This window comes from Amblyomma mixtum, chromosome 3 (assembly GCF_055824585.1).
Source record: "Amblyomma mixtum isolate Tamu chromosome 3, ASM5582458v1, whole genome shotgun sequence".
NCBI lineage: Eukaryota > Metazoa > Arthropoda > Arachnida > Ixodida > Ixodidae > Amblyomma > Amblyomma mixtum.
In genome coordinates, this window is record NC_143014.1 from 184,961,967 (window position 1) to 184,988,813 (window position 26,847).

Genomic DNA, 26,847 nt, shown 5'->3' on the forward strand with positions numbered 1-26,847 from the left:
GGAAGCCAAGCAATATGTTTGTCATTGTTTTGATGTCACTTTCCAAGGTAACAGTCACACAATATAATTAAAAAAATAAGTTAAAATAAGTTCTTGCAAATATCATACCTCGACTCGATGTGTACAGCACTGCTGCTTGGAAGCAGGCCACATTACAGTCGGCCAAGCTCTCCTCGATAGCAATTTGCATTCCAAAGCCTGCATCTGGGTTCACATTGGGCAGCGACAGCAGATCCGTTGAGCGCACAAAGAAGTTGCCATGGAACGTATGGATCACCAACCCTGCACCAGAAAGGGAAAAAAGAAAGCATACAATAAGCCCCTGTTAATGCAAAATTGTGAAAACAATGGAAAATTTCGTCAACAGTTTCGAAATAGGAGAAGTACCAAAATTTTCACTGCACTGATAGTGCGTTGTAAAAAATTTAAGCCTTCTACCTCACTTTATTTTGTGATTCACCCCCACAACAGAACCAAGCACCTAGTTGTAAGAAAAGGAGTCGTGTGCAGCAGTGCGGCAGCACAACAAACACAGACGGCAAAATTGTGCCAGCTCAGAGTGTTGATCACTTTGATAATAAGGTGACAGCAAGATTACCACCTTCTCCACTGTGGCTCAGACAACGATGCTACCCGCAAAGTAAGGGAATGGGTAAGGGGGAGCTGGTCAGAAGCGCCCGCTCTGCATGTCCTCTCTCTCAATGTGCCCGGCCGCCATTACCCTGGGAAACAAACCCTGTCGTCTCACTGCAGTGGCTCCAAGCTTTGAATCTATCAGGAGCTTAACTGCATTATGTACAGGGTCAATCACACTTAGCGTGAACACGGCTCCGCGTGGCACCGCGCTCCGCGCAGCGCCGCTTGCAGCGCCCGCAGGAAGCGGCGGTGGATTCTCGGGCAGGCGCAGAGTGCGCGATGAGCGGGGCCACCAGTGCGTCGTCTGCTACTGCGCGTCGTCTGCTGTCGTGTGGAGCATCGCCGCGAAGAGAGCTTGCCTCAGGTGCTGATAGGAAACCGTCGACTGTTTAAGACCGATCAAAATGCTCGTTACACAGCACACACTTCTCCACAATTTGTACTCTTTGCTCCTCTGGGAGACGAGACATTACGACGGGCTTCTCTGTTCACAGATTAACTGCTACTGCATTTCGCGGCTGCAATTTCTGACTGAAAGCTGCCAGTGATAAGTCGATGACTGCCTAAAATCTCTGCAAGCTCATCACGCAATCTTTCCGCGAGTGCGCCATTCTGCAGCTCATTGCGCTGACTCGGCTGGCCAGCCGCCAGCGGCGCTTGGTCTCGATCAGAGCGATAACCACGACGCCTATTTATGCCACATCGAGTATTTACCCAACGCCTAGCATTTTTTTCGTGCAAGCGCGCTATATGCAGCCACCGTGATTTTCGAAGTGATCTAACCTCACCATCAGTGCCGGCTCCCTGCCGAGACAGCGCAATGACTTGAAGAATGCGGCACTCCGCGTTGAGTGATGATTTTGCAGATATTTTGTTCAGTTATTTCCTTGTCTACTACATTCGCGTGTAACGGCCACTGAAATGCAGTAGTACAACTCGGAGATAAACACGCTCCGTGTGATAGTTTCATGCAACGTTCTTGTTCGAAATAAAACAAAGAAGCAATTCGAACTCTTTTTTTCCCTCACTGCTCTTGAGAGATAGGCGAGGAAAAGAGTGTGGCATGCGGCTGCCATTAACCAGCCATTTCGCATTCCTACAGTATGAAGTCAGAGCCATGCAATTGCCTTATTACACGCCGAGATAGTTTTAGTAATGTTCAGCTACCGTTTTAGAGAATTGTGTGCTGCGTAACGAGCATTTTAATCGGTCTTAAACAGTCGACGGTTTCCTATCAGCACCTGAGGCAAGCTCTCTTCGCGGCGATGCTCCACACGACAGCAGACGACGCGCTGGTGGCCCCGCCTATCGCGCTCTCTGCGCCTGCCCGAGAATCCATCGCCGCTTCCTGCGGGCGCTGCAAGCGGCGCTGCGCGGAGCGCGGTGCCACGCGGAGCCGTGTTCACGCTAAGTGTGATTGACCCTGTACAACATGGTGCAAGATATCAGCAAAGAGCAAACAGTGCAGCACAGCACAGACACGCTCAATGGTTCATGGCATGGCTCACTGTGTGACCTGTAGGCCACGCAAGTCACTCACTGATGACGTTTTTTTTTTAGTTTTCCCCACCCAGATTCCAAGCCATCCAAATTCATCATAAAAATACTTCAAGATAAGCAGCAACATAAAAACTCACTAAAGGTTACCACACCTATGCAACACATCATTCTGCGACAGCTGTTTGCAGTGGTGAACGCACTGTCTGCCCCGTTACACAGTGCCGCTTTACCTGGCCTGGGGCACAAATGAAGTAAGCACGTTTCTGCCTCTACACCCAAAGGACGCCACAAACTTATTGCTCCTCATCTCTTCTCCATGTTAGGCCACAAACACAAATGCTGACGCTTAATGCTGTTGCAATAAAACATGGTGCCTATTGAGCGAAATAAAAACTTCTCCATATTTCAAGATAAGAGCTGTAGCTAACTAAATCAAACTAGTATCGCTGCCAGACGTGCCGACGACCCAGAAAAGCAACACCATGAGCCAACCTGGCCCAACACGTGCTTTCGTACGTCTACTCGGTTTAACTATGTTAAGACACTACCATATTTTTTTGGAGGCCCTTTGAAAAATCTGAGCTTTTCCACGGCTTTATAGCGCCACCCTGTATCCATGCCACACAGCAGAAATACACGAAGTGACCCAACGGTAACCCATAACGCAGTGAGCGTGCCAAGCAAATGAATGGCCTTCGATACATGGCAGTGTTATGTGCACTGGGAAAGGAATAGGTTCCTGTCATTGTGAGTCCGAATTTTCTATCACATTGCTACCCCTATTACGCAGACATTTACTGCACTGATATTATGATGAGTACACTAAACAGAAAATGTATGCTCATGTAAGGGTACACATACCTTTGGTACACCGTATCCTCATAACCGCTTCGAAGCCAATCTTGCGTGTCACATAATACCGTAGCTCTGCCTCAAACTTCTCCACCTGGCTCTTGTTCTGAGTGCTGTGCAGCCCGGGGTAATAGCTAACGCAGCCTGCAGAGTACTTGGAGATACAGGCTGTAACAGGAAAAGCAAGGCACAGGAGTTGAGACCGAAAGCAAAGTAGCTCAAGAAAAAAAAACTATGGCAGGTGCAGACACTAGCAGCTAGCTACCACAAGATTTTCACTACACTATAAGTGCGGCTCAACTAGACTGGAACTGCCAACAACCGACCAGCTTTAGGCCAGTCTGCTAAGGCCATATTTCAGACCGTTATTGAAAGCAATGGAAAAATTAAATTCAAAGTAAGAAAAACTGTTTTTCAAAAAATCGACTTTCTCGCAATTTTTTGCGACCTCAGGGCCTGCATCCCCCTTTTAATCGACGACTGTAATTTAAGCCACCAACCAACGTGCTTGTACACAAAATGAACTGAATAAAATATTGACTCCCATTACCTAACTTGTGTAATGAGAGATTCAGCAGCTGCTGTTTGCAGCACAAGGGCTAGTTTGTGCCGCTGTGCACCAAGGGCACCACTTAACTGAAGGCACTGCACCCACTCCCCTTTCCTCCTTGTTTCTCCCTCATGTTATGCCAGTGACGCTGCAGAACCGGCAAGCGTTCCCTTGACAGCTGCCGCTGTAGAAAGGCACTTGGCCGGCACAAGACTACTAACCGAGGCTTGCCACATCCATGTATTGGGCACCCATGAGGAAAACATCCACCGCTACCTGCTGGCTGGAGCAGTCCAGGGCAAGTTTCTTGTAAAAGTCAGTTGCAGGCAGCAGGTTCAAGATCTCCTGCAAGCAAGACCCAGAAACTTGAAGCCAAGGAAAAGTGCCCTCTGACACAAGCAAGTAGTATGTATGACACGCCACCAAATCTTGCAAAGCAAGTAAAGCAGCATGCAGTCACCCCAATTTTTTTTACTGCTGCTAGCTTTTCTACACCTTTTCTTTCGTTAAAGATTACTATTCTATCTATTTGTTATTTATTTTACTATTTTCTGATTTTACTATTAAATCTTTCCACACCTCAAAGACACAATATGGCTTCCTAACTTGCACTGTACTGTAAGAAAACTGGAAAAATACCAGAAAATAGCAATGACGCCACCTTCTATCAAAGCACTACCTCCTGTATCTCACAGCTCCAAGCTTGCTCAAATGGTCGCAGAACAGTTTGTTTCCTTAGCCTTCGCCTGTTTCAGTTAGAGCAAACAGTTTTTCTAAATAATGAGTGAAACGGTTATAAAACAGCAAAAAGCAAGAAAAAAACAAACTGCCTTTCAACCAAAGTATAACATCACGACAGGCCAACTTATGACGTCACAGATACTGTCACAAAATCTTTTTTATGCCTTCATTGACTTAAATGGCAACTGTGACAACTTCTAATGTTATTGGTCAGAACCAAGAACAAGGTCGAAATTTGTTTCCTCCAGCAAACATCGAGCGAATATTGACAGGTACACAACTTATGACACCGCATGTGTAAGACTATACGTAGACATCATCCAACTGAGGCCATAAAATGAGAAAATTTGCAGTGTATACTCGTGTAAGTGATGGCGCCGTGCAAAGGCTACACCCCCAACTTGCCAAACAGTAATTCGGAAAAAAAAAAAAAATTAATCCAAAACAACTGTTTCACACGTGCATAATTTTGCCCTCGTACATTCCACTCGGAGCTAACAGATAATAACCACCTGAGACACACTGTACGACCACAGACGCATCATCCTGAGTGCCAGACTCCACCTGGAACCATGAACACATGGTGCCTCACCGCTGTTGACTCATCTTGTGCACTCAACGTTAGCACCAGAAGGCACAAAATGTTATGCTGCAAGAATGCAGTGCGCCCATGCTAGCGACACGTTTCCTTGCGGCGATGGGATTCAATGCTTGCCAGGCTTGGGTGCTGGTGGAATATGCACTTAGTGGCGTGCCGTTCACTTCATGTCCCTAGGCCTAGCATGGTTTGCATCAAAGCCACAGCTAAAGTGCTTTGAAAAGTGCTTTGCTACCAGTTTACCATCACACAATAACCTCACATTGAAATGAACATATAATGATTTCCACCAGGCCTTCAACAGCAAAGCGCGGGGAAAAGCAGGCAAGGCAACATCAACGGCCGCGGGTTGCACAAACGGAGCGCCGCTTCCAACCATTGGCCAAGGCACCATTACTGCCAGTCAAGCGGCAGATTTTCGGAAGGTCTGAACTTAAAATCACATGACGTTTACCAATAAACTGATTTTGCAATCTATTTTACTTTATGCAGTTATATCACGCGGTCATCGGGCGCACGTCCTATCATCCATACTTTCAATACATAATATCTTTGAAGGATTTACTGGGACTGTGCTAATATGTCAGAAAAATGCTTATCTGTGCAGCACAAGCACGAAGGGGAGCTAGTACGAGACATTTGACGCGGGGTGGCACTGAGCGCATGGTGCGTACGCCTAGCAGTTGTCATGAAGTCACCACTTAAAAGAAACAGCTGCGCAATGACAGTCACAATTAAAAGCAGCAGTTCGAGGCCCCACATATACTGTATAAACGCGTGTAAGGTCCGCATCCATGTATGGGCCGCACTCTGTTTTTCTAAAGGAAATATTAAAAAAAAAATATCCGTGTAAGGACTGTACCCAAATTCTCCACGACTCACGTGGGAATAGCCCTCGCGATCAGCTCCGGCTGTGAGCAATGGTGCGCTTGATCGTGGAGACCATGCACTTGCACACGAGCTTCCAGGTACTGCCAACGGACGGTGCCCAAGGCCGTGACTCATCATCACTATTGTGAACTACTACTTCCGCTGCGAGCTCCTGCCGCTCTCGCTACCTATATCGGCATCAGTACCACCAGCTCCAGCTGCCAAAAGCATGGGAACTGTGGTAGCATGTTAGTTCACCGTGGTTGTGGCTTTCACGTGCTGCCGCGGAACGTTGCAGTTTTCGCATTATGGGCAAGCACCTTAATAGCTACACGGCTGGGAGTTTGCTCTCGGCCACAGCAAGCATGCAGAAAATTTGACATGGCCAAGAAGTGTGTCCGACGACAGTGCAACCAAAAGGATGAACTGAGAAACAAAAGCTATAAAAAGAGCGCTTTCTGAGGCACGCCATGTGAGTTTCCCAAACTGGAAGAAGAGCTGCTTTATTATGTGATGGAAGTGCAGAATAACAGCGACGCGTTGACAATGGAGCATGCACCAGAGCACAGCATCAGCTCGGAGTCGAAATACTCCACGAGTGACGATAAGTGACGACTGAACATAGAATAAATGCCGCTCATTCCCTGACTGGTGTGTTTTTACTATAAAAAATTTTTTTTTTCGCACATCGTGTGTATGGGCCGCACCCCAAAAATTGGCCCTCAAATCTGGAAAAAAAAGTTCGGCCCGTACAAATGTTTACACGGTAGGTCTCACACATCACAGGTAGGTCGGCACCACATGTAGGTCAGCTCCCCTATTTCCGATGGCCATTTTTGTAGACTGAAGACAGCTTCAATGTGTGTGGCAAAGTTTCAATGCACTCTTAGTTTTTTTCATGTAATGGCCTTGTGTGTTAAAAAAATTAAGATTTTAAAACTGCTTATTGTACCATTCAACCTTTTTTATGTGCCAGAAGTACTCAAAATTCACTTCAAAATGATTCAAATAAAATTATGATTCGCTTCAAACCAAAAAACCACTATTCGCACTTCCCTAGTGTTTATGACCCCCCCCAAAAAAGAGCAAGCTGCTTATGACACACAGAGGTCTCAGTCCAGTTACTTTCTGTGATACGCACAAGCCCTGCGTCCCTGGAAGCACTTCATTTTCAAAGAAGACTGAGCTTGACTACAGTTAGTGGCATGGCATGGGCAAACCGAACACTGACCTTCCCAGCCCTCTGGTTGGGGTCTTCCCTTGGCTTGAGGCTGCCAGGACCAGCATTGGGAAGGATGGTCTGGAACACCGATACCCTGCCACCGATGGGACTCTGCACAAGACAGGACGGCAACCTCATGCATAAAATGCATTTTGAGGGGTGTATGCCATCGGTGATCTCTGCCTCACCATCAACTTGAAGGCAGCCTGTACAGCAGCACCCAAGGCACTAGTCGGCTCTCCATTTTGCGCATGAATCGATGGCAGGTTGGTCAACAGATCTTGAACAAGCTGCACAGATCAAAGAGGAGGGAATACAATTTTTTTGAAAATGAACCCCTGGCCACAGCTACCTTACAGCCTGCAGCAAATGGCAGTGTCCCGTAGCAAGAGAACAAGCTTCGAGCTTTCACCAGAAATTACACTGATTTTTTTTTTTTCCAAAGACAGGGACCCATAGTCACTGCTGCTGGACTATGAACAAGCACAATGGCCACATTTCCTTACACAATATTACAGTATATTATTACTTGCGCTATGACAACCAATCCTAACCAAACCTAATTCATTAACCCTTTCACTGTCACGGACGTACCGGTACGTTTTCGCGCTTCCCCCCCACAGTGTCACTGACGTACCGGTACGTTCTCTATCGTGCGTTCAAAATTTCGCGCTTGAGCACAAGGCTGACGCTCTTGGACTAGCTGCGCCATCTGTTGAATCTTTCTACAAGTTCGTATTTTCGCCCCTTACTGTTTTGGTACGTGTATTGAAGAGTACGGAGCGACTGCCATCCCACCCCTCTCTCTTTGCTGAATGGCACGGTCGCTCCGCATTCGCCGGATCATGACGCGCGCGTGTGGTTATGGGTCCAAGGGTTGTTCTGCCATCTGCCGCTGTTTTGCAGGTTTTTATTTTTCTTCTGTCAGCGTGTGAGCTACGGCGCTTCAAGTTCAAGGGCGCGCGCCGTTGCCACTCCGAGAGTCAAAGAGACTGACACATGACTCGATGGCTGCTTTCGCTCTCTCGTCGCACCCTCGCTTGCGGCTGGCAGCAGCAAAAGCAAAGCCCCTCAACTTTGTTTTAGCCTTTTTCCATCTCCCTCTCTCATCTTTATTACACAGCGTCCCATTTCTCTCCGTTTTGTGGGCCACTGAAAGCACACCCCCACTGCGCGGTTACTTTCGGATATGGCTGACCGCCCGGGACCTTCATCTGCGCATTGGAGCGGTGGCTCTTCAGATTCTAAATACGAGCCGAGCTCGGATTCGGATTCTGACAGCGTCTCATCCGAGGAAGAGGCGAGTTCCACATCGTCAGATTCTGACGTTGAAACGGCGGGACCATCATCCCGGAAGCGTGCGACACTGGGGGTGCGTCACGGGCAGAAACACCCGACAGCGAAAGGGTTAAATGTGCCCTTGACAACTACAGCTATGCCTGGTTTTATTTCTTAAAATAAACTAGAATACATGTCTTTCTTATATGCTGCCATAAACTTCGCCATGAATACATTGTTAGAGTATAATGTCCAAGTTTCACGCTAAATAACAAATTTTCTGAGTGCCCAGTGATGGTACCTTTTACAAATATTCCAAGCACAGCTGCTAGCCCACACGATGGCAACAACAAAGAGCAGAATAGGTTCAATGGTTCCGCTGACAAGGTAAAAACCATTTACAAAAGGTACTTACAGCTTTACTTTCATGGATGTTGACCAATAAACTGTCTGGTGAGGGCACGAAGACATCTGCAGAAAAAAAAAAAATTCATATGTGCAATGACAATCTGATAGAAAGTCAGGTGTCCAAAATGAACATAGTTATTACAAATTAGCAGAGCTGCGCGAATAGCAAAATTTTGGGTGCAACGTGAATTTCAATATTAAAAATTGAGTGCGAATCGAATTAAAATATTTTTCAAATGCTTTTCAGATACTACGAAGGTAAATTACAGATGCAATGTTCTGTGAAACATGGCCGAAAAAAAAAAAAAAATGAGAGGTGTGCGAATATCAAATTTGAGTGCAAAGTACAAATAATTAAAATTGGTCGCAAATTGAACAGCATAATTTTGATTATCAGTGCAGCTAGTAGTTCAAAATAGAGAAACGCTTTTCCACAAAACTATAAAAAACAGTATCAGCCTAATTTGTTACACCTATAAGGCAGGAATCATGTAGCAGTAATTAATAGCAATAAACTTTATTTCGTGGACCAATACCTTGTTTACAATTCTTTCAATAACAACAGCTTTCAGCAAAAAAAGTTAAATATCCCAGTTCGATCTAATTCTCACATGATAAAGGAGTTTACGGAATGCTGTCATGAAGCATTGACACCTCCTTGTTGAATGAGTGAGTCAGCGGCTGATTAACGGTGAGGCAGGGAACTGCTGGCAAAATGCAACAAGATGGCTAGAGAATAGTGTTGGTTGTTTGGTTTATGGGGTTTAACGTCCCAAAGCGACTAAGGCTATGAGAGATGCCGTAGTGGAGGGCTCCGGAAATTTCGACCACCTGGGGTTCTTTAACGTGCACTGACATCGCACAGTACACGGGCCTTTAGAATTTCTCCTCCGAAAGAAATTCAACCGCCGCGGCCGGGATCGAACCTACGTCTTTCGGGTCAGCAGCCGAGCACCATAACCACTGAGCCACCGCGGCGGCGGCTAGAGAATAGCGAATAGACGAATAGTGTCCGTCTATTGGCTAGAGAATAGCGAATAGACGGATAGTGAATAGTGACACATTTCCATCAATGCTTTATTGTGTTCACACTGCTGGGAGTGTCAAAAGCAGAACAGCTCTAAAATGATAAGGACCTCTGTGGCATCTTTTACGGTCCAACGCGCTCACAAGCAGCCACATCACGTGTGAGAAGGCGTGCAATTTTGAAGCTTTCACTGGAATGGAAGAATCATGCGGATGGAAGCAAGGGAAACCCAATCAGCGTCCAAATGGGCACACAGCTGTGCTCTGTTGGCTGGCTGATGCGCATCCGATAGCTGTTGCCATTGCCGCAAGTTAGCACAAAGCTCAGAAAAGCAAAACCAAAACTATGGCACCGTATTGAAATTAAGCAGTAAGATTACTGTCGGAAACACGCCCCTCCATTTAGCATCAAGAGAGCGCGGAACTCTGCAGCATGCAATTCAGGTTTATGTAGGGCTATTTTGACTATCGCTTGCCATGCCGTTCATAACTGGACATGGCATCCACACGAATTAACCGGTGCGAGACCCGCAGAATTAGCAGGAACCTGATGCCACAGAATTTCTATGAATTAACGAAGGTCAAATTAAAGTGCTTTTAGCGTACAAACATGGCTTCGCATACACACAATACAGGCAAGCGTGGGATGAACGATGGAGAACCCTGTTTCGGTGGTACTCTCTATTTTTTTTTTCTTTTGCCGGGCACTGAAAGAATGCAAGAGGCACTGCACCAACAAAAGCCCGACTGTGGCGACCAATCACAAATGCCTAAACTACGACTGTGTTGTGCACACCACGTAACCGCAGGCCCAGCGACGAAAACCTGGCAGAGCCCACTGCACCAGCCAGTGCTCCGGCAGCAAAGACCTGTTACGGTATGCACCAGAGTGCACATCTCGACTCGTGCGGGCGGCTTGGTTTCTTCTTTCCATTATTTTGAGAGTCCCGTGAATTTGCAGCGCATTGGCACTCACTATGGGCAGACCTATAGCTGAGTGGAGCAGTGTAAGGCATGAGCCATAAGTTCGAATTAACCGTAGTGGATACAGACATGTTCGAATTATTGGGAGTTTTCCGCTAATGAAATGCACAGGGATATGCCGGGACCTGGGAGTCAGTTCGAATTAACCGTGTTCAAATTAACAAGCTTTCACTGTAGTACTTTTCTGAAACCAGACTGAATAAGGCTAGGGAAGTGAAATAACCAAATCAAATACAAATCGGAAAAAATTGTGTGAATATTCGTTACTCGACAAGTGTGAGCTAGAATAGAAAAGCACTAGTGAGAGCACTACAGTACAACGCTATATTAAAGCTATAAATGTCGGAAGACTCAACACTGACTGCCACCAAGGGGACACAAGGCAGAGTCAGTATGAACTCTATGACTGTTGTGTCATACGCAGAGGTAATTTAACTTTTGCTACTGATAAAGACAGACAATAAAGTAGCGAAATATCTTAGTAACTGAGGGAGCAGGAGTTATGGCGTTCGAGATCGGGCATCGCGGCAGTGTTGGCTAAACCTGGCTGGACCCCACCATGTCGTTCATTTTTGAGGCCACATTATGAGCACTGTGAATGCTGCCCCATGAATGGATGACGTCGCAGCACTGAAATCTCCTTCCTGTCCAACTGCGACAGCATGCTGTGCAACACTGGAGTGGTCCTGCTTTTGAAATAGGAGTCAAAGAAAACTATGCCTTCTCTGTGTGCTAATTACAGCCGATCCGAGATACAGCGAACCAAGATATATCGCATTAGTGCTCATTTCAAACAGTGAGCACATCCCCTTGAAGATCCCATTTAACAACAGAGACCTTCCTGTTCACCGGAACACTTGATATATCAGACAACACGCTGCGCCCCTGTACGTGATACTTCCAACGGTGCTCCTGGAAAATTAGTGCAAATATGGGGATTTTTATTATCAGTAAAAAGACGTGTTGTATTCATGTAAATATGGTATTTACCAGATCACTAAATCTATGTGCCACCACTCTCTTTGAATGTCACCAGCTATTTCCCTTGCTTCTCTGGAAACCCTCCAAGTTTTCCATCGCATTCCCTTTCCTTCATTCCACCCTAAAGGCCCTGAAGCAGACCCAGTGCTTAAGCCTACCATCAATGTCTGAGACGAGCATCATCTGTGGTTGGCTGAGCCCTTCCCCGAGGTTGTAGAAGTGTACTGAAGAGTCAAAGGTAACAAAGCCAACTTGAGTACGGCTGTCGCCCGGAATGTTGTCCAGCTCCTCCAGAAGCACCTTGCAGAACGATGACAGGTAACCTGAAGCAGATTAATAGCACACCTTCGGTTAACAAGCTACACGCACAACACCTGCAATGCCAACAATGCTTTCTTACAGTCTGTACATTGCCTTGTATACTGTGTTGTCCGACATTTCCTAGGCACAGAGACTTAAACCATCCCATTTGCATGCAGTGTCTCCGTGTTCTTCAAAGCAGTTGTTGCTGTGAATAAGGGGAAACGCTAACCTCTACTCACAACCAGGGGCTTCGTTTAGGTGCCATTTTTCAACACTGGTTAGCAGTGTTATCCCTTTCGCCGCTTGGTGTCACTGCATCCATGCTTTATATTAATAAGCACAAGCCAAAGTTTGAACCAAATAAAAGGCCAGCCAGGACACTTGGTGAGCTTTGTGCCAACACAATGCAAGAGAAAGAGCGTTTTAGGATCTCAGGCAGTCGACACCATGAAGGACAGTGGCAACGGCTTTGTGGCTTAACAGCCTATCTGCTCTAGGCCAAGAGCCATGCAAGTGCATAGCAAATCAGATGAAGGAGAAGTGCAAGTTTTCTCAACCACAAAATGTATTAAAAAGTCACAATTCTGAGATCTTCAAGGAACACGTATTTTTCTGTGCTGATTCCAAGTAAAACATGTCCTTGTACAGCTGTGTATTATGTTATGCAAGGTTTTTGTTGTGAGCTTTCAAGAAATTTTGCTGCAGAGAACTGACTAAAATAAAATGCAAGCCATTAGTTTAAGTCAAGGGTAAAATTATCATCCTGCCTCTCATAACTCGAGTTATAGGGTTTCGAAGTAGCCAATTCAGAAAGGGGAAGAGGAAGTACTTTTTTCCCCCCGATGAGCAACAAAATGAGTAACCTAACCCCCATTACTGACAATGACCCTTGCTGTGATTGAGTTAAGAACCCAGCCAAGCTAATTTATACAGCACAATGCTATGAACTACGTATGTTCAAAGCATTAAATTAGGAGCGTGCAAATATTAAAATTTTGGAATATAAATGAATGCCTTCGAATCTAAAATCGAATATAAAATATCTGTTCAGTATCAAAAACATTTTCAAGAAAAGATTAACAGGCAAACATTGTTGTCTTTCTTTTTGAATAGCATATGGCCTTTGCAACCGAAATTGAATAAAACTAGAGTGACTCAGTGCCATACAAAAAAAAAAACATGATGTGCACAAATTGCATACTGCTCAATTAGACAACACAACGGTATGCAACCTGTCAAGTTTTTCAGACTGCATTTATTTCAGACTGCAAGGGACCAGAAGAAATGGCCGAATTATTCAAAAGATCAAGTTATTGAAAGGTCGAGTTCCACTCTGACCCCGTCGCCATTCTGCACATGCTAAATGTAGGCTGTCAAAATGCCGGCACGAGGTGAAACACTATCGCAGGGTAACATCTGCGATGTAGCATATTGGAAACCTGCCACAGTTGCAACCTAACAGCTGAGTTTGTACTGCATGGGTTTTTACGGAAGCTTGGACGTGACTGGCACACGAAAATGTAGCAGCCGGGAAAAAACAGCACCAGGGAACATAATAGCAGGGTTCTACTGTATTTGCGTGCTCCTAATTAATAAACTTAAACGTGGTATCTAAATATGCATCACAATCTCAAGGCACCTGCACTACAAACAAGATCACAAAAACCTGCCAAGTAAATCACCAAGTAGAATCATTAAGGTTTTTTTTTTTTTTCAACATGACAGGACAGCACCTGGCAAGGAGAGGCATTACAGTGCTACACAAGTTCACTACAGCTTCTCCATCTCTCCACAAGCAAATCACAAGTAACGATTCAACAACAAGCAAATCTATTTTTACAGACTAGTAACAACACATCCCACTGCAGACTACAACATATTTGATCCTAGAACAGAAGCTCAAAGAAGCCGGTTGCCGATTCCGTAGTGCAACCATTACTAACCTGTCTGTACAGCACCATGGGAAACATCAAGAACAAAGAGGTAGGCGGCTGGCTGTGGTGGTCTTAGCTGCATAAAAAAAGTGAACACTCTCAAGACATGACAAGTGTTGAGAAAATGAGGCGCTCTATTGGCGATTTTCATGAACGCAATGCCATGCTGTGGCAGCGCGAACTGGTCTAAGAAGGATAGGCAAGCGCAGAACCACGTTGTTTGCTCCACTACATAAGTGGTTCTCCAGCACATGCAGATATTGCAGTCACAGTTTTGTTGTAAAAATATATCTTAGGAGGGCTGTTACATGAACTGTTCCAGTGTACAGCTGAACCCTTTTATAACATAAAAGTACTAGTGAGGAGTTCTTATCTATTATAAGAAAGGGCTCTTATCAGTAGGATTTAGTGCTTTCATCATTTACTGACCTCTCACTGTTCATGTTGTCACTGTATGACTAGAAGTTTCACAAAAAAAGTCTACAGCTTGTTACACAAGCTTATAAGCTGCAAAGTAACTATTTAGCTGTTTACTTTCTTCTGCATGACATGATGTCAAGAGGCCACATGCTTTCTACTGTACTGCAGCCACACCTGTTGGCAAGCTTAGCCCTGGGTAACTTGATGAGTTGCAAAAGCAAGATATATATATTTAGAGAAAATGGATTTCCGCAGTAAATAAAGTACTGAAAAACTTAGTTTACTGATTGTCAATTGTAAAAATAAAAGCCTTCTGTCCAGCATTATTTTGTAGCACGAACTCAAAGCTAATTCCGTTTAGCAAATTGGGCGCTTAATTATAATAAAAGGAGCTCCGTTTAGCAGCACTGCAGCGCACGAAACACTGCAGACTAAGAGCATGCAAGCGCCAGATATTAATGCAGTGGCGTGCTGGCGGAGGCTTGCTCGTTGGCTCGCGGTATAACCTGCAGGGCACGCAAACCATTGACTGATGGCCATTTTTTGATGTTTCGAACTTCTTGACTGCGGGAGTAGCATGAGAAGGACCACTCGCGCCCATACCCCGCAAGTAGTTCAGAAGCAGTTCTTCATGCAGCACTCACAATTAATGTGCCCTCGTCGATGTTTTGCATCTAACTGGCTCGTTTTAAGTCAGTTTCAGCCATAATAAATATCACAAAAGTCATCTCTGATCACGAGTGATCAGCGATGGCACCATATCTGCGGAGTAGGGAAGTTAAGGAGTCTCTTATAAGAGAGGTTCTTGATCAAAATTCAAAGGTTACATGTCCTTTATTATCAAATATCTTCTACACCCGATGTCCACTACAAAGAGGTCCGCTTGATGGGAGAGATAGGGCGGCCAAGAGAGTGTAAAATCTCTTATTCCCGACTGTCTATTACATCATGATCTCTTATAACAGGGTTCAACTATACTATGAAATGGGAACAGCCTGCCCACAAGCCTCGAGGTCAGGTGGCATGCAGCACAAAAGCTTGCTTTTTCCAGCAAATGTGTTCTTAAATTTCAAAATCAAATAAGCACAACATGTACCATATAAGGAATACGAAAGAGAAAGTTGTAATGCAAAAACCTACATGTCAATTTTTACCAAAGTGTCCTCACTTTTGTTCATCACGAAAAAAAAAAAAAAATATTACTAGCCTGAACTCAAATTTCAAATCAGGCAGGCTTTTTACACAACTCCATCAAAAAACACTGAATGCTGCGAAGATATACTGCTTGGTGGTGAATGTGACTAGCATACAAACTCCAACATTATTGCAATGCAAAGCCACAATACGTACCATGTATTCTGTGGGTGCAATGAACTCCACAGTGGCATTACGAACCTCTGGCCGCCGCTCTGGTTCACCATACTTTTTCGTTGATGGGTCATACATGAAGTCATCAGGCACTGAAGAAATAGTAAGCAATGCAACGCCAATAACATGATCAGTAATAAACCACGGAGCTCAATAGCTGCACAAGTCTGCACAATGAAGTTATGAATATATAGTTTGTGCTCTTGATGTCCCTAAAGAAACTTGCCAGATTTACTAGATTCTAAAGCATGCCTTTTTTCTGGAAAAAATCTAAGAGTAATGAGCATTAAAGTCAAGCACGAAACTGCAACTACACCAGCAACACCTTATTGTTATCGGCATTACTAAATGCTGGCTTGGTATTTCTTGCATGTCAATACTGCCTACCGCAGTTGTGGACAGTCGTGGATACCAACAGGTCTCACGAGCATTTGCACTGTCATCAGTAAGGCTCCGCCCTGGGCTTGAGCGAACATGGAATCGTCGGTCGCAAAGACGTGCTGAGTTCACTAATTCGCTGGGTCGAAATGCGGAAGCAAGCGAAAATCGGGCTGCCTCAGGTGTGTTTGGTGATCCTGAAACTTGTGTGCATGATTGGCAGAAACAAAGGGACAGGATTTTCGACAAGTCGACTCTGAAGGGTTTCAACAAGCTGAAGAAGGGCTGGTTTCCAGAAGCACCAAGCAACAGGATTAGCCATGCCTTGCGGAAAGACTTAATGGTATGGATGCAGGATGCATGGTGCAATATTCAATCTGCCATGGTAAACAAGGCCTTCAAAAAGTGCAGAATTTCAAATGCCATGAATGGCACAGAGGATGAAATGCTTTGAACCATTGAGAGCAACAAGGAGGCTTCTCAGCGCAACAATGAGCGATGACGATTTTGCCGGACGGACGGGGAAAGGCGAGCAAGGCTGTGGAGCCATTTACTTAACCATGACATTAGAATGGTGGCAATAAAGGCTGGTTGTTCCAAGTGAGAAGATTCATTTCTTTACGAAAGGATGAAAATCTGGTGCAGGTTACAATCAAAGGCATTGCACTTTTTTTTTCTGACAGTGAAAAACTGGCGCATTACAATCGAGGGTGCGTTAGAATAGAGTAAATATGCTACTACTGCAAACCAAAGTCTGCAAGTAGAAGACACTCTGCTTTTACTCCTCCAAGAAAACTGTTACACACACACAGCAAGGCCCAGATTTACAGACAACATACTAGTAGAGCAATGGTCTTACACAAATAAGTCTTTATAGAAATTTGATTGCTCAATGTTAACTTACAACTACCCCTGCTCTCCCCACTTTCACCCCGTGCTTTCCTCATGGCTGTTGATGAAGCTCCTGTAATAGGCGCCCATAATATGACATGTCTAAAGCAAAGCCAGAGAATCAGCAACATCCACCCACAATTGCAAAAATGACCTAAAGAAACTGAACAGAAAAGGACAGGAACTGTTTCTTCATAATATAAAACAAGTGAAATTTCATTGCACCTTACGATTTCCCATGTAACAAAACACACGATCACTGTTACATGCACTTATGAATTAATGAACTGTATCAACTTCGACATTAATCATGCTCCAAACACACAAAAATCCTTCCGACTATATACGAAAACTCAGTGTATTCAATGCTGCAGTTTGACAAACTTAGAGATGCAGAGAATGGGTGGATTAGTCAGACTGACACTTGGCAAGGAAAGAGCGAATAAGAATAATGATTGAATAAATATTAACTGCTTTCCACACTGTGTCAACAGCCCTCATAAACGAAAACTGTCAAAGGCCTCAAATAAATATAACTGCTTTCCACACTACGTCAACAGCCCTCATAAAGAAAAACTGTCAAAGGCCTCAATTTTATTCTTGTCACTGATGCCACAATCCTTCTCAAATTGTCAAGATCATTCTGGTCAGACACTCTTGATTCATCCAGACATTTTGAGAAGATGTGATATTGAGAACTTAAAGTTCCAACAAGCAATGAGGAATTGAGAGTGGCAGCTGAAGCATGACAGCCCATATTATTGTAGTTTTTTTTTTTTTTGCTCTTCCAAGAGCAACACTAACAGTTACACCTGCCCAAAGACCTACACTTTTTCCTTTAGAGCCAAAAAGAAAAGCTTTTCCAAGTCAAATGCTTTGCAAATGAAATACGGAAAGAAATAATTATGAGACCATGAGTGCCATTTCACACAAGAAAAAAACCTAAGGACTATGATAACAGGATGAATATGCAAATAAAAATGCTGCAAGAGATGACAAAGAGAAAAAAACATTCTTTTTGCAATGTCACACAAGCATACGCTCTTCAATGGCATGAGGTTGAGATGACTATTTGGCATGCACCTCCTATCGGCCAACTTGCTAGTGTGACAGAAAAAATTCAGTTTCTAAGCACACTTGGAAAACAGTACAGCCTGGCACTTCAGTGCAATAATGCAACTTTTAGTAGCAAGCTACCATGAGCCCCCACACTTGCAGCCTTCGCTATTTCACAGACAGGCCTCCATGGCCCCATTTTCACTAACGCTCCCGCAACCTTACACAAAGGAAGTTCAAGCATAGTGACACAGACATTTCAAGCTCAAGCGTGATAAAAGGAAAGTGGTTCAGACAAGCAAAGCAGGCTCCTGGCTTCTGCCTATAGAAGAGACCAAGCCTAATGAGCCAACTTTGACCCCTTACGAGAATGATTCCCCTAATGCGCTCATTGATTAGCTGAACCAGCAGAAGCAGTCACGACACTCAGCTACAATGCAAAGCGACACCGAACTAGCTGTCCAGGTGGCGACATGTCGATACTGGAATGCACTCGTTTTGGTGCCTACTTTCACTGTATGGTCTCTAATACCAAGATTTCCCATCCGGGAGGCAAGCCACTTCTAGAACAATCAGCCATTCTCTTTTAAAAGCATCAAAGCAACTCGGACATCACTGCAGTTGCACTGCAGCTGCACCCAAAAGCAGCGACCGCAAAACCATACCCTTTCAGTCATGAAAAGAAATGTACTTCTACACATATTTTATATAAGATGACAGCAGTTTTATCCGAACATACTTTCTTTTGAGGTGACATATTATTAGTTTGAAAAAGCAATTCATGCAAGCGCGATAGGATCCAGGCTTTCTACAGTAAAAAAGGAGCACAGGCAATGCGGCTGCATGCATGCACTTTTCATTGCAAATGAGTACCACAACATTTTCCATTTGCTTCAGCCAGTTGATGACCACTTCCACAGATCAGCCCCTGGGGTGAGGGGGGAAGGAATCGGAGAATATGAGCCCAGGACCACACTGACTGCATTACTTCACTGATCACACCTTCCAATGCGCGTACCCTATTGCTAGTACCAACGATATAATGCTTAGCCCATGCTGCAAATGAAATCGGCAGCTTCTTTTTGGAACTGCAGCTGGGCACAGTGAATAGCTTCAATTCAAATATACACATGGCAAACCACTTGTTATTCAAGAACAAAGCAAGAAAAAATGGCTGAGGCTTAGCTAAGGTTAAGCCTACATATAGTCAGATGCGAAGCATATTGATGGCTAGGCTTGGTAAAGTTCCTCGCTTTGTTCTTCAGTTGTTGTAGAACGTTGTCGCCGAGCCGCATATTGAGCACGCCGCTTAGCCAGACGTTCATCCCGCTCTTCATCGGTCTCTGTGGCACGCTGAAGCTTTCGCTTCTCGTTCAAATCAACCCTGCTTCTAGGCGGCATCCCAACACCTGGCCGCCTCGTAAGTGCCCGGAGAGCGAGGCAAGGTCAGCTTTATACCGCTGCTGTAGCGTCACGTGGTCAGCTGCAGCGCCTCTGATGTGGAGCCTCCACCGCCGCGGCCGACCGCGCGAGCCGGCAGCCCATCTCTCCTCTGCTGTGACGTCATGTTGTCACGTGGTGTCACGTGGTCACGCTAAAGGTCAATGGTAGCTCCACCGCCGCGCTTGACGGGCTGTAGTGTAGCTCTAGTAATACGCTTCGCATAATAAACAATAAAATGCTCACTCACCACAACAAAAATGCGATATAATGGCAAAGAAGTTTTACTTTCACCTTTTACATGTACCACAGAACCACTAGGTAAGAGTGTGCCTGCTTTGAGTATACTTTCTCATGTGCAGATTTCTACAAAGGCTGGACGTATTTTGTGCAATATTATCACAGTAGTTCACACTGAGGGACCTTGGAGAGCTAGCACTTCAGTGAAAAAGTTGTACTGGCCCAACAGCACTCATTTACAGCAAAAAGCACATTAATCTAGAAACCCCCTCAGGGAAAACTTACAAGCATTGATGCGGAAGCATATGTTGCACTTCCACTTTTGCCGCTCCACAAACTGCACATACGGGTTGATGTAGGCACGACAGGAGCGGCAACGCACAATGGTGCTGCTCTGGATCACAGGCAGGTGCTACAAAGGCAAAGACATCGAAAAGTGAGGAACTATGTCTGGTTACTACGTGCTAAGCACCAATGAATGTGAAGACTCCATAAGTATGTCAAGTGATGATGCTCACATCACTGCTAATTCTAAGTTGAAACCAGTTTCATTAGTGAACAGAATCAAACCCTGCTACAACGAATGCCGCCACAGCAACATTTCAAAAACAACAAAGCACAGTCGATCCCGGATACATCAAAATAGTACCATAGTTCTCATTTATCCAACTCCCATTCAGCGGAACAATTGATACCTCAAATGGTGCACTACACACCTGCAACTTACGCTTCTCCTAAGGGTGCTCCTGCGATCACTTTTCACTTGCTGAGCCAGGTCAGCAGCAGTCTTGGACACCTACTAGCAGCACCAGCCAGGTGAAGACGCAAGATAGCATGACAAAGGGAACGTGGGGTATGGTTATGGACAGCATTCAGTGTGGCTGTCATTAGCAAAGCCAGCGTTCGGTGCACCAGTTGCCATGAAAAGAAACCAACCTAGCTGACTGAAGGCTTGCAGCGGCTCTCGCATGGCCTATTACGCTCACTATGCTGTTGAAGGTGCTGCTGAAATCAACTGCACCTTAATTTTTATATGAGATTATTTTGTTTATAGTGTACCTGTAACAGGATTACATCTGTTACAGGAGGCAGTGGCTAATTCCAAGGCACTGTCCACTGTGTCCACTGACTTCGATGCAAAGCAAGCTAGGCCTAGCGACAGCCAACGAGTGGCGTGCTGCCAGTACGCCAGCAGGTGGCGCGTCGCTGCAGGAAGCGTGGGTACGGTCATGTTCTTGCTTCTACATTACAGATAAGTTTATCTGTTATCATGCTTTATATAGTGAATTATCGATACATCAGAAAAATTTCATGATACCCTTCAAGTTTAATATATCCAGGATCGACTGTACTTCTGGCTTCCCATTAGCTAAACAAAGTACGAAGCAAAAGGTCCTCCCCATAGTAATCTTTCAATTAGGGTTATAAACTCGAGAATTTATTTTCCAATTACAAACATAAGGTCGCCAGTTGGTTCATTTTCACTCATCAAATGATACCTAGAGAGAAAACCATCATTTGGCATCACCAAAAATGGCTGTTAAAGCCTATTAGTTGTCACACTACGACTACATCATGCACGCAAGAATGCATGCCCATATGGTTGCTGCATGTCCTTTAGCATGCAAAATTTAACAACAGTTATGGTTCAAGGAACTCTTCCGGGCTGAGCCCCTCGGTCACTAATGTGCACAGAGAAAGCATCTAAGAGTGTGGGAAGCATACGGCTCTACCATAACCATGAACAGATAAAATGACTACAGCATTTGAAGTCAACATCATGTAAGTGAATGTTTACACAAACAATAACAGCTGTTATAAGCCCTCTCATCCTATCCAAGTCAAAGTTTCATTTGGTTTAGGGGGTTTGAAGTCCCAAAGTGACTTCACAGTACACGGGCCTCTAGAATTTCCCCTCCATCGAAATTCGACCACCACAGCCGGGATCTAACCCGCGTCTTTCGGGTCAGCAGCCAAGAGCCATAACCACTGAGCCACCACGGCAGCTACCAAGTCACAAAGTGCAGACAATAACATAACACCAGACTGGTAAGAACTAAACAACTAGGTTAACATAATTGTCTTCATGGTCTCAAAGAGCCACTGAGGTACATGGTCTCATAAGATCATTGCGCGTTTGTTTTAGACTTCCACCTGTTCTTTCCAGTTTCATGAAAAACAGAATAAAGGTTCATTCTCTAGTCTTTGACAGTTTTCTAGTTCTCTGACCCAAAACTAACATGAGAGGACTGTCTGAGAAATTTTTATAGCGAAGATGTGTATATCCTCACCTCAATGCAAATGTTTGTTGGCCCCTCTGTGAAACACCTGCACTGCCTAACAATCTAGACAGCAAGCCATGGACGGTGAGATGTTGCAACACTTACACTGACATCCCGGAAAGGATGAATAAGGACTCCTAATGGCAGGCGAGCCTTTTGTAAAAGGGACTGCGTTTCTGGTATCTTGGTCAGTGTGCACCTAAAAATGCTGTAAACAGAAAATGAGAGGGCAGGACAGTTATGCAAACTACTCCACAGCGTAGCTTTAATAGACCCAAATTTAAAGTTTGAAATATTTAACAACTACTCTCCATATAATTCAATGGCATTCAACAGAATCCAAAGTAAGCCACATCAATGACACCTTAGTCAGTGCTCTTGGTCAATGCTGTTTATGTACCTTCAAGGAAAAGGTGTCAGTCTGTATAAAATTTCTAAATGAAGCTAGCACAACTTTCTTACAAAAAGAGGTTGCTGAAATTACAACAAATGGAACAGACCACTCAGTATATTAGGCACCACATTTCCCTCGCTTCAGCCATTCCACTCAGTAGGTTAGATACTAGTAGTGTCCTTCATACTCAGTCCATGCCAGCACTAATTTACAGTGTTGTCACTATTTCGTGCACGGTGCACAAGCCCTTCTGTGCATACTCCCTAGGACTGACGCATTCAACCCTGGCCATAGTGCCCGCACACGCCAAGAACATCAGAATATAAAAGTGCCAGAATAGAGCAAAGAACTCTGCCAATACCTGGGCTACATCTAGAGATGCTGAACCATATTCTGCAGAAATCGAAACTAGTGTGGCTGAAATTCTGGCAACCAGCAATGACACAGCAACCAGAAGTTCAAACAAGCTCCTGCTGTTGAAGTTAATCTTTAAAAATTGACCTCAGCTTTGTTGAGCGAACTGCTACCAATTTTGAGGGCTGCATGTGGTATGCCTACATGCAGCCCCACTGCATACAATTTCTGCCCACAGCACACAATTCACTCTGGCCAGGGCATTTTATCAATTCCTATCATCCCAAAATTCTGCTGTATCAACTACTGTAGATTCTACTGTATCAACTCAACTGTTCTGTGCTGTGGTTCAAGCAATATCAGATGCACATGACTTGTATGAAGATACTGCATGCCAGACCAGTGCATGAATTACACCAAAGTGTAGCCTGAAATATTTTACACCTACAGATGAGCAATTTTTAGTACATAAAGTTCAGACGTGGTTTTGAGAGACCCCAGCCCTTACCATCAAAAATATTTTTAAAAATAAACATCCCAGCCACTGAATTTGCAAAACAAACAAAGCAATGCCTATGCCATGGCTTAGAGCAATTTGGAATAATAGCATCCTTTAATTACACGTGGGTATACAAATCTGCATTCAAATATTATGCAAAGCATGGGCTCAAAACAATGGGTAGCCAGCACTTACTCAGTTGAGCAGTTCGCATTCTCGCCAGGCAGCGATGGCTTGGGTGGATCCTCTGGGGCCTTAGGGAGAATGTTGCGTGACTGGAGCAAGTTGCATGCTTCATAGCCCTAGAAAATGGAGGACAGGTGAAAAAAACTTGCCGACAGTCAAGTTTTTATGACGTGACACTCAGCGACAGCAGTTGGAGAATCTGGTAACAAACGTAATGAACTTTGATACCAGATTCTACATTTCAAGATAATTCAGGCGATTAAATGAACACATTACCATCATTCTACCATTTCTACTGATGTCCACAAACACAATATCATCAAAAAATGATACTGTGGCACCTAACAAACAATTCTGCAAAAAAAATTCTGCAAATGCGGCGATTCTGCAAAAAAATCCACAATTTTTTAGGGAATCGTGGGAAACTAGGGGTCTTAGGCATGACTAGCATAACTGGTAACCAGAGCACAATGCAACAAATAATGTGCCCGAGACTCAGTTCCGGTTACATTGCATAAACAAACTTGAGGTGCAAGTGTGAAAAGGGCACACAGTATTACCCAAAGCTTGTTGAAGCTGGCGTTGACACTGAGGCCAGACATGCGGGAATGGAGTTCGGGGTCATAGCCGGGCACTCCACCAATGGGCGGCTCAAGGGGCGGCTGCTGTGTGGGCTGCTGTTGGGCATTGTAGAGAGGAGGTGGAGGTGGCATGCTGCTATTGCCTACCGATTGATTGTAGCCAAACTGCACAAAATATTCAAAGAGCAGATAACATGGCAGTCAGGTTTCCACCACTGACAACAAAAGCAGCATGAAAAGAAAAGTGCAATGACTGAAAATTATATGCAGGGCTTACAATTACAAGTACTTCGGCTACAAGAAATGCCTTACCAGAGAGGCACCTAGTCAGATGGTAGACAAGGTTGAAATTCAACACACAGCTGAAATACTTTGTGCAAGACCTTTTGCGCTCCACCCAAACAAGAATGTGGCCATTACAGCTTAGAATCATGAAGTTTTGCCACTACAGTGGTGGGAATGGCCATGAGTGTTTTGGAGCAGGCCTTGTAGCAGTACAGATTTCATTTTGGTGCAGGTGACATCTCTTTTGGAGCAGAAATATAAACATCAGAGTAGAAGCTTAAAAGTTTAATTGTCTCATAGGTATCATAAATTAAAAATACAAGCAAGCAGACAACACCAGATAAAAATGAAACTGGGTACGATGAACAAGCCTATAGGCCTATAGGCCTATAGAGGCCTATAGAAAATAGAAATATGCTTTCTCATGGCTGTCAAAAATAGTGGCGCGAATGGCACACTGCACATTAAAGGTTTAAAAAAAAGGGAAACTCAATAGCTCAACAAAGATCTAGCAGCAGTACTGTTGAAAACAGCCCTTTTCATCCACGACAAGAGCATCGCAATTAAAAGATGCAATAAGCACAAAAAACTGTCAAATAAAAATTAATATAGGAAACAGGACTGCATTAAAAATCGCATCTTTTCTCAGCCAAAAAACTGCCACACAGTAAGACACAGCACAATACATAAGTAGCTAGCATAATAAAACATGGTAATGCTGCAAAACTCGTTAAAAAATGTCAAAATCCGCAGATCTGCACAGCAGAAAAAACGCAATACAGCACTGAACACCAAAGAAAAAATTGACTACCACCGGTTATTAGTGACAGAGCACAGTAAAACCTCATTAATTTGCACTTCAAGGCAGTGTAAAAAACGTCCGAATTATCCGAATGTCGAATTATTGACAGTGGGAGTGGCATGAGCACGGGAGACTGCTGTGCTCTCCTGCTGCGCACTCCCACCATTCTCACTGCGGGTAGACGCCAACACATTCGTGCAGGCGCCTGCTCCCGCCAATAGGTTAGGAGTCTTTCTTTACGAAGCACTCGCATTTATGTGGCTAGCAGGGCACAGTTCATTAGCAGTTGTAATAAATGCCATGCGAGTGTTTACGTCTTGCTGTCTTCCTCGAGCCCGAATGCGACTGCAATATGTTAGCGATGGAGCCGTTCGGCAATCTGAAACTATGCCGAGCGAAGGTGCACATCTAGCAGCATTTCCAATGCTTTCTCTCTGCCTACCAAATGATATGCAAGCTAGAAGAACGACGCACATCGTCACACAGCATGAATTGGACAGGAATAAACAGCACGATCACCTGCATGCTTTACCTATTGGCATGCCAGCGACATAGCCATCGTCGTCATTTACTACCTGCTTTAGACTTTTTAAATGATGCTTTCATTTATGCTGCGAATCTGCCGTCTATTTTAGGAAAAGTTACCTCAACAGGAATGCTTTGTAGAACTGCCCACGGCCATCCGAAAGTACTGAGCGATGTTGTATGGCTACCCATGGTCGCCAAGAGTTTCCCAGGCTTCCATAGAAATAATTACTACCCAAGATCTCTGTGGCAAAAATAAAAACTTATTCCACAGAAGGTACTGAGAGAAATTAACAACTCGCTCCAGTGGACTTTGAACTAATTACAGGTACAGCAGCGAGCACCTGTCATCGTTTGCTTCTCTTATTTTCGATTTAGGTTCTGCTTTGACCATGCTACATCGCCACGGTGCAATGCGCAGCGGCATGAAAGCTTCCCTTTGTTATGAAAGTGCCATCATGGTGCCACCAAGACCACGCTGTCGAGAAAGGCGCGAGCAAGAGCGTGTACCAGCTCGTTGGACGCAAAAGTGACAATGCAGCTATCCATGCCACCGAAAAGGCCAGACCAGAAGCACAGGGGAAAACGTAAGCGTACACAGGCTGCAGCAGAGACCCGCACTTACTCATTCTCCCATCAAGAGAAAGCAACACAAACAGGATCGGACGGAATTTCATCGGTTGCCCTTTTGGCCTTGAATGGTAGAGGGATGAAGTGACAAACTCCACACTGAGCAGAAACTCCCACCACCTGGTGTTAGCAACAACTCGTCTTGGCGCAGCTGTGGTGCAATTCAGCAAAAAAGTCCCTGTTTGCAGCAGCTTTATTTAAACACAAGATGGCGCAATTGGCGCAGGCTCCCCACCACTGCCATTGCACAAACAGCAAGAACAAAACCTCAAGTGATAGCTCTCGCTGTCACTTACTCAATGAGCTACAAAACACAAGTGGTGGTTCTCAATTTCACACATGCCATCAGTGTCAAATGAAATGCGAACAGGAAAACTTAAATGCCAACACAAAAACACAAAAATATGTATACACTGACATAAGGGCCACGTGTAAGGGCCACACCCCCAATTTGGCTACAAGTAATTAAAAAAATTTCAAACCAAAAGAATTGCTTCATGTGTGCAAATTTTGACCATGTGGTACATTTCGCTAGGAGCTAGCAGAAAATGATAACTACCGGTGACACTCAGTACGACCGTGGATGCACTGCCCCATGCGCCGGACTCCGCTTAGAACTGTGAGTACCGAATG

At 44.6% G+C, this 26,847-nt stretch overlaps 1 protein-coding gene across 3 annotated transcripts in view; it reads right to left on the reverse strand.

Annotated features, from left to right (window-relative positions):
• Sec24AB (Protein transport protein Sec24AB) overlaps positions 1-26,847 on the reverse strand; it is a 61,387-nt gene that overhangs the window by 14,741 nt on the left and 19,799 nt on the right. For all 3 annotated transcript variants that reach the window (XM_089582180.1, XM_089582179.1, XM_089582178.1), the window contains 13 exons: positions 23,952-24,137; positions 23,401-23,507; positions 22,064-22,166; positions 19,962-20,088; positions 15,654-15,763; positions 13,893-13,959; positions 11,805-11,969; positions 8,663-8,718; positions 7,158-7,259; positions 6,979-7,080; positions 3,760-3,883; positions 2,998-3,156; positions 109-282 (listed from right to left, as the gene is read on the reverse strand). In XM_089582180.1, the coding sequence (XP_089438306.1) occupies positions 109-282; positions 2,998-3,156; positions 3,760-3,883; positions 6,979-7,080; positions 7,158-7,259; positions 8,663-8,718; positions 11,805-11,969; positions 13,893-13,959; positions 15,654-15,763; positions 19,962-20,088; positions 22,064-22,166; positions 23,401-23,507; positions 23,952-24,137 (1,582 nt within the window). The remainder of the gene's footprint in view (positions 1-108; positions 283-2,997; positions 3,157-3,759; positions 3,884-6,978; positions 7,081-7,157; positions 7,260-8,662; positions 8,719-11,804; positions 11,970-13,892; positions 13,960-15,653; positions 15,764-19,961; positions 20,089-22,063; positions 22,167-23,400; positions 23,508-23,951; positions 24,138-26,847) is intronic.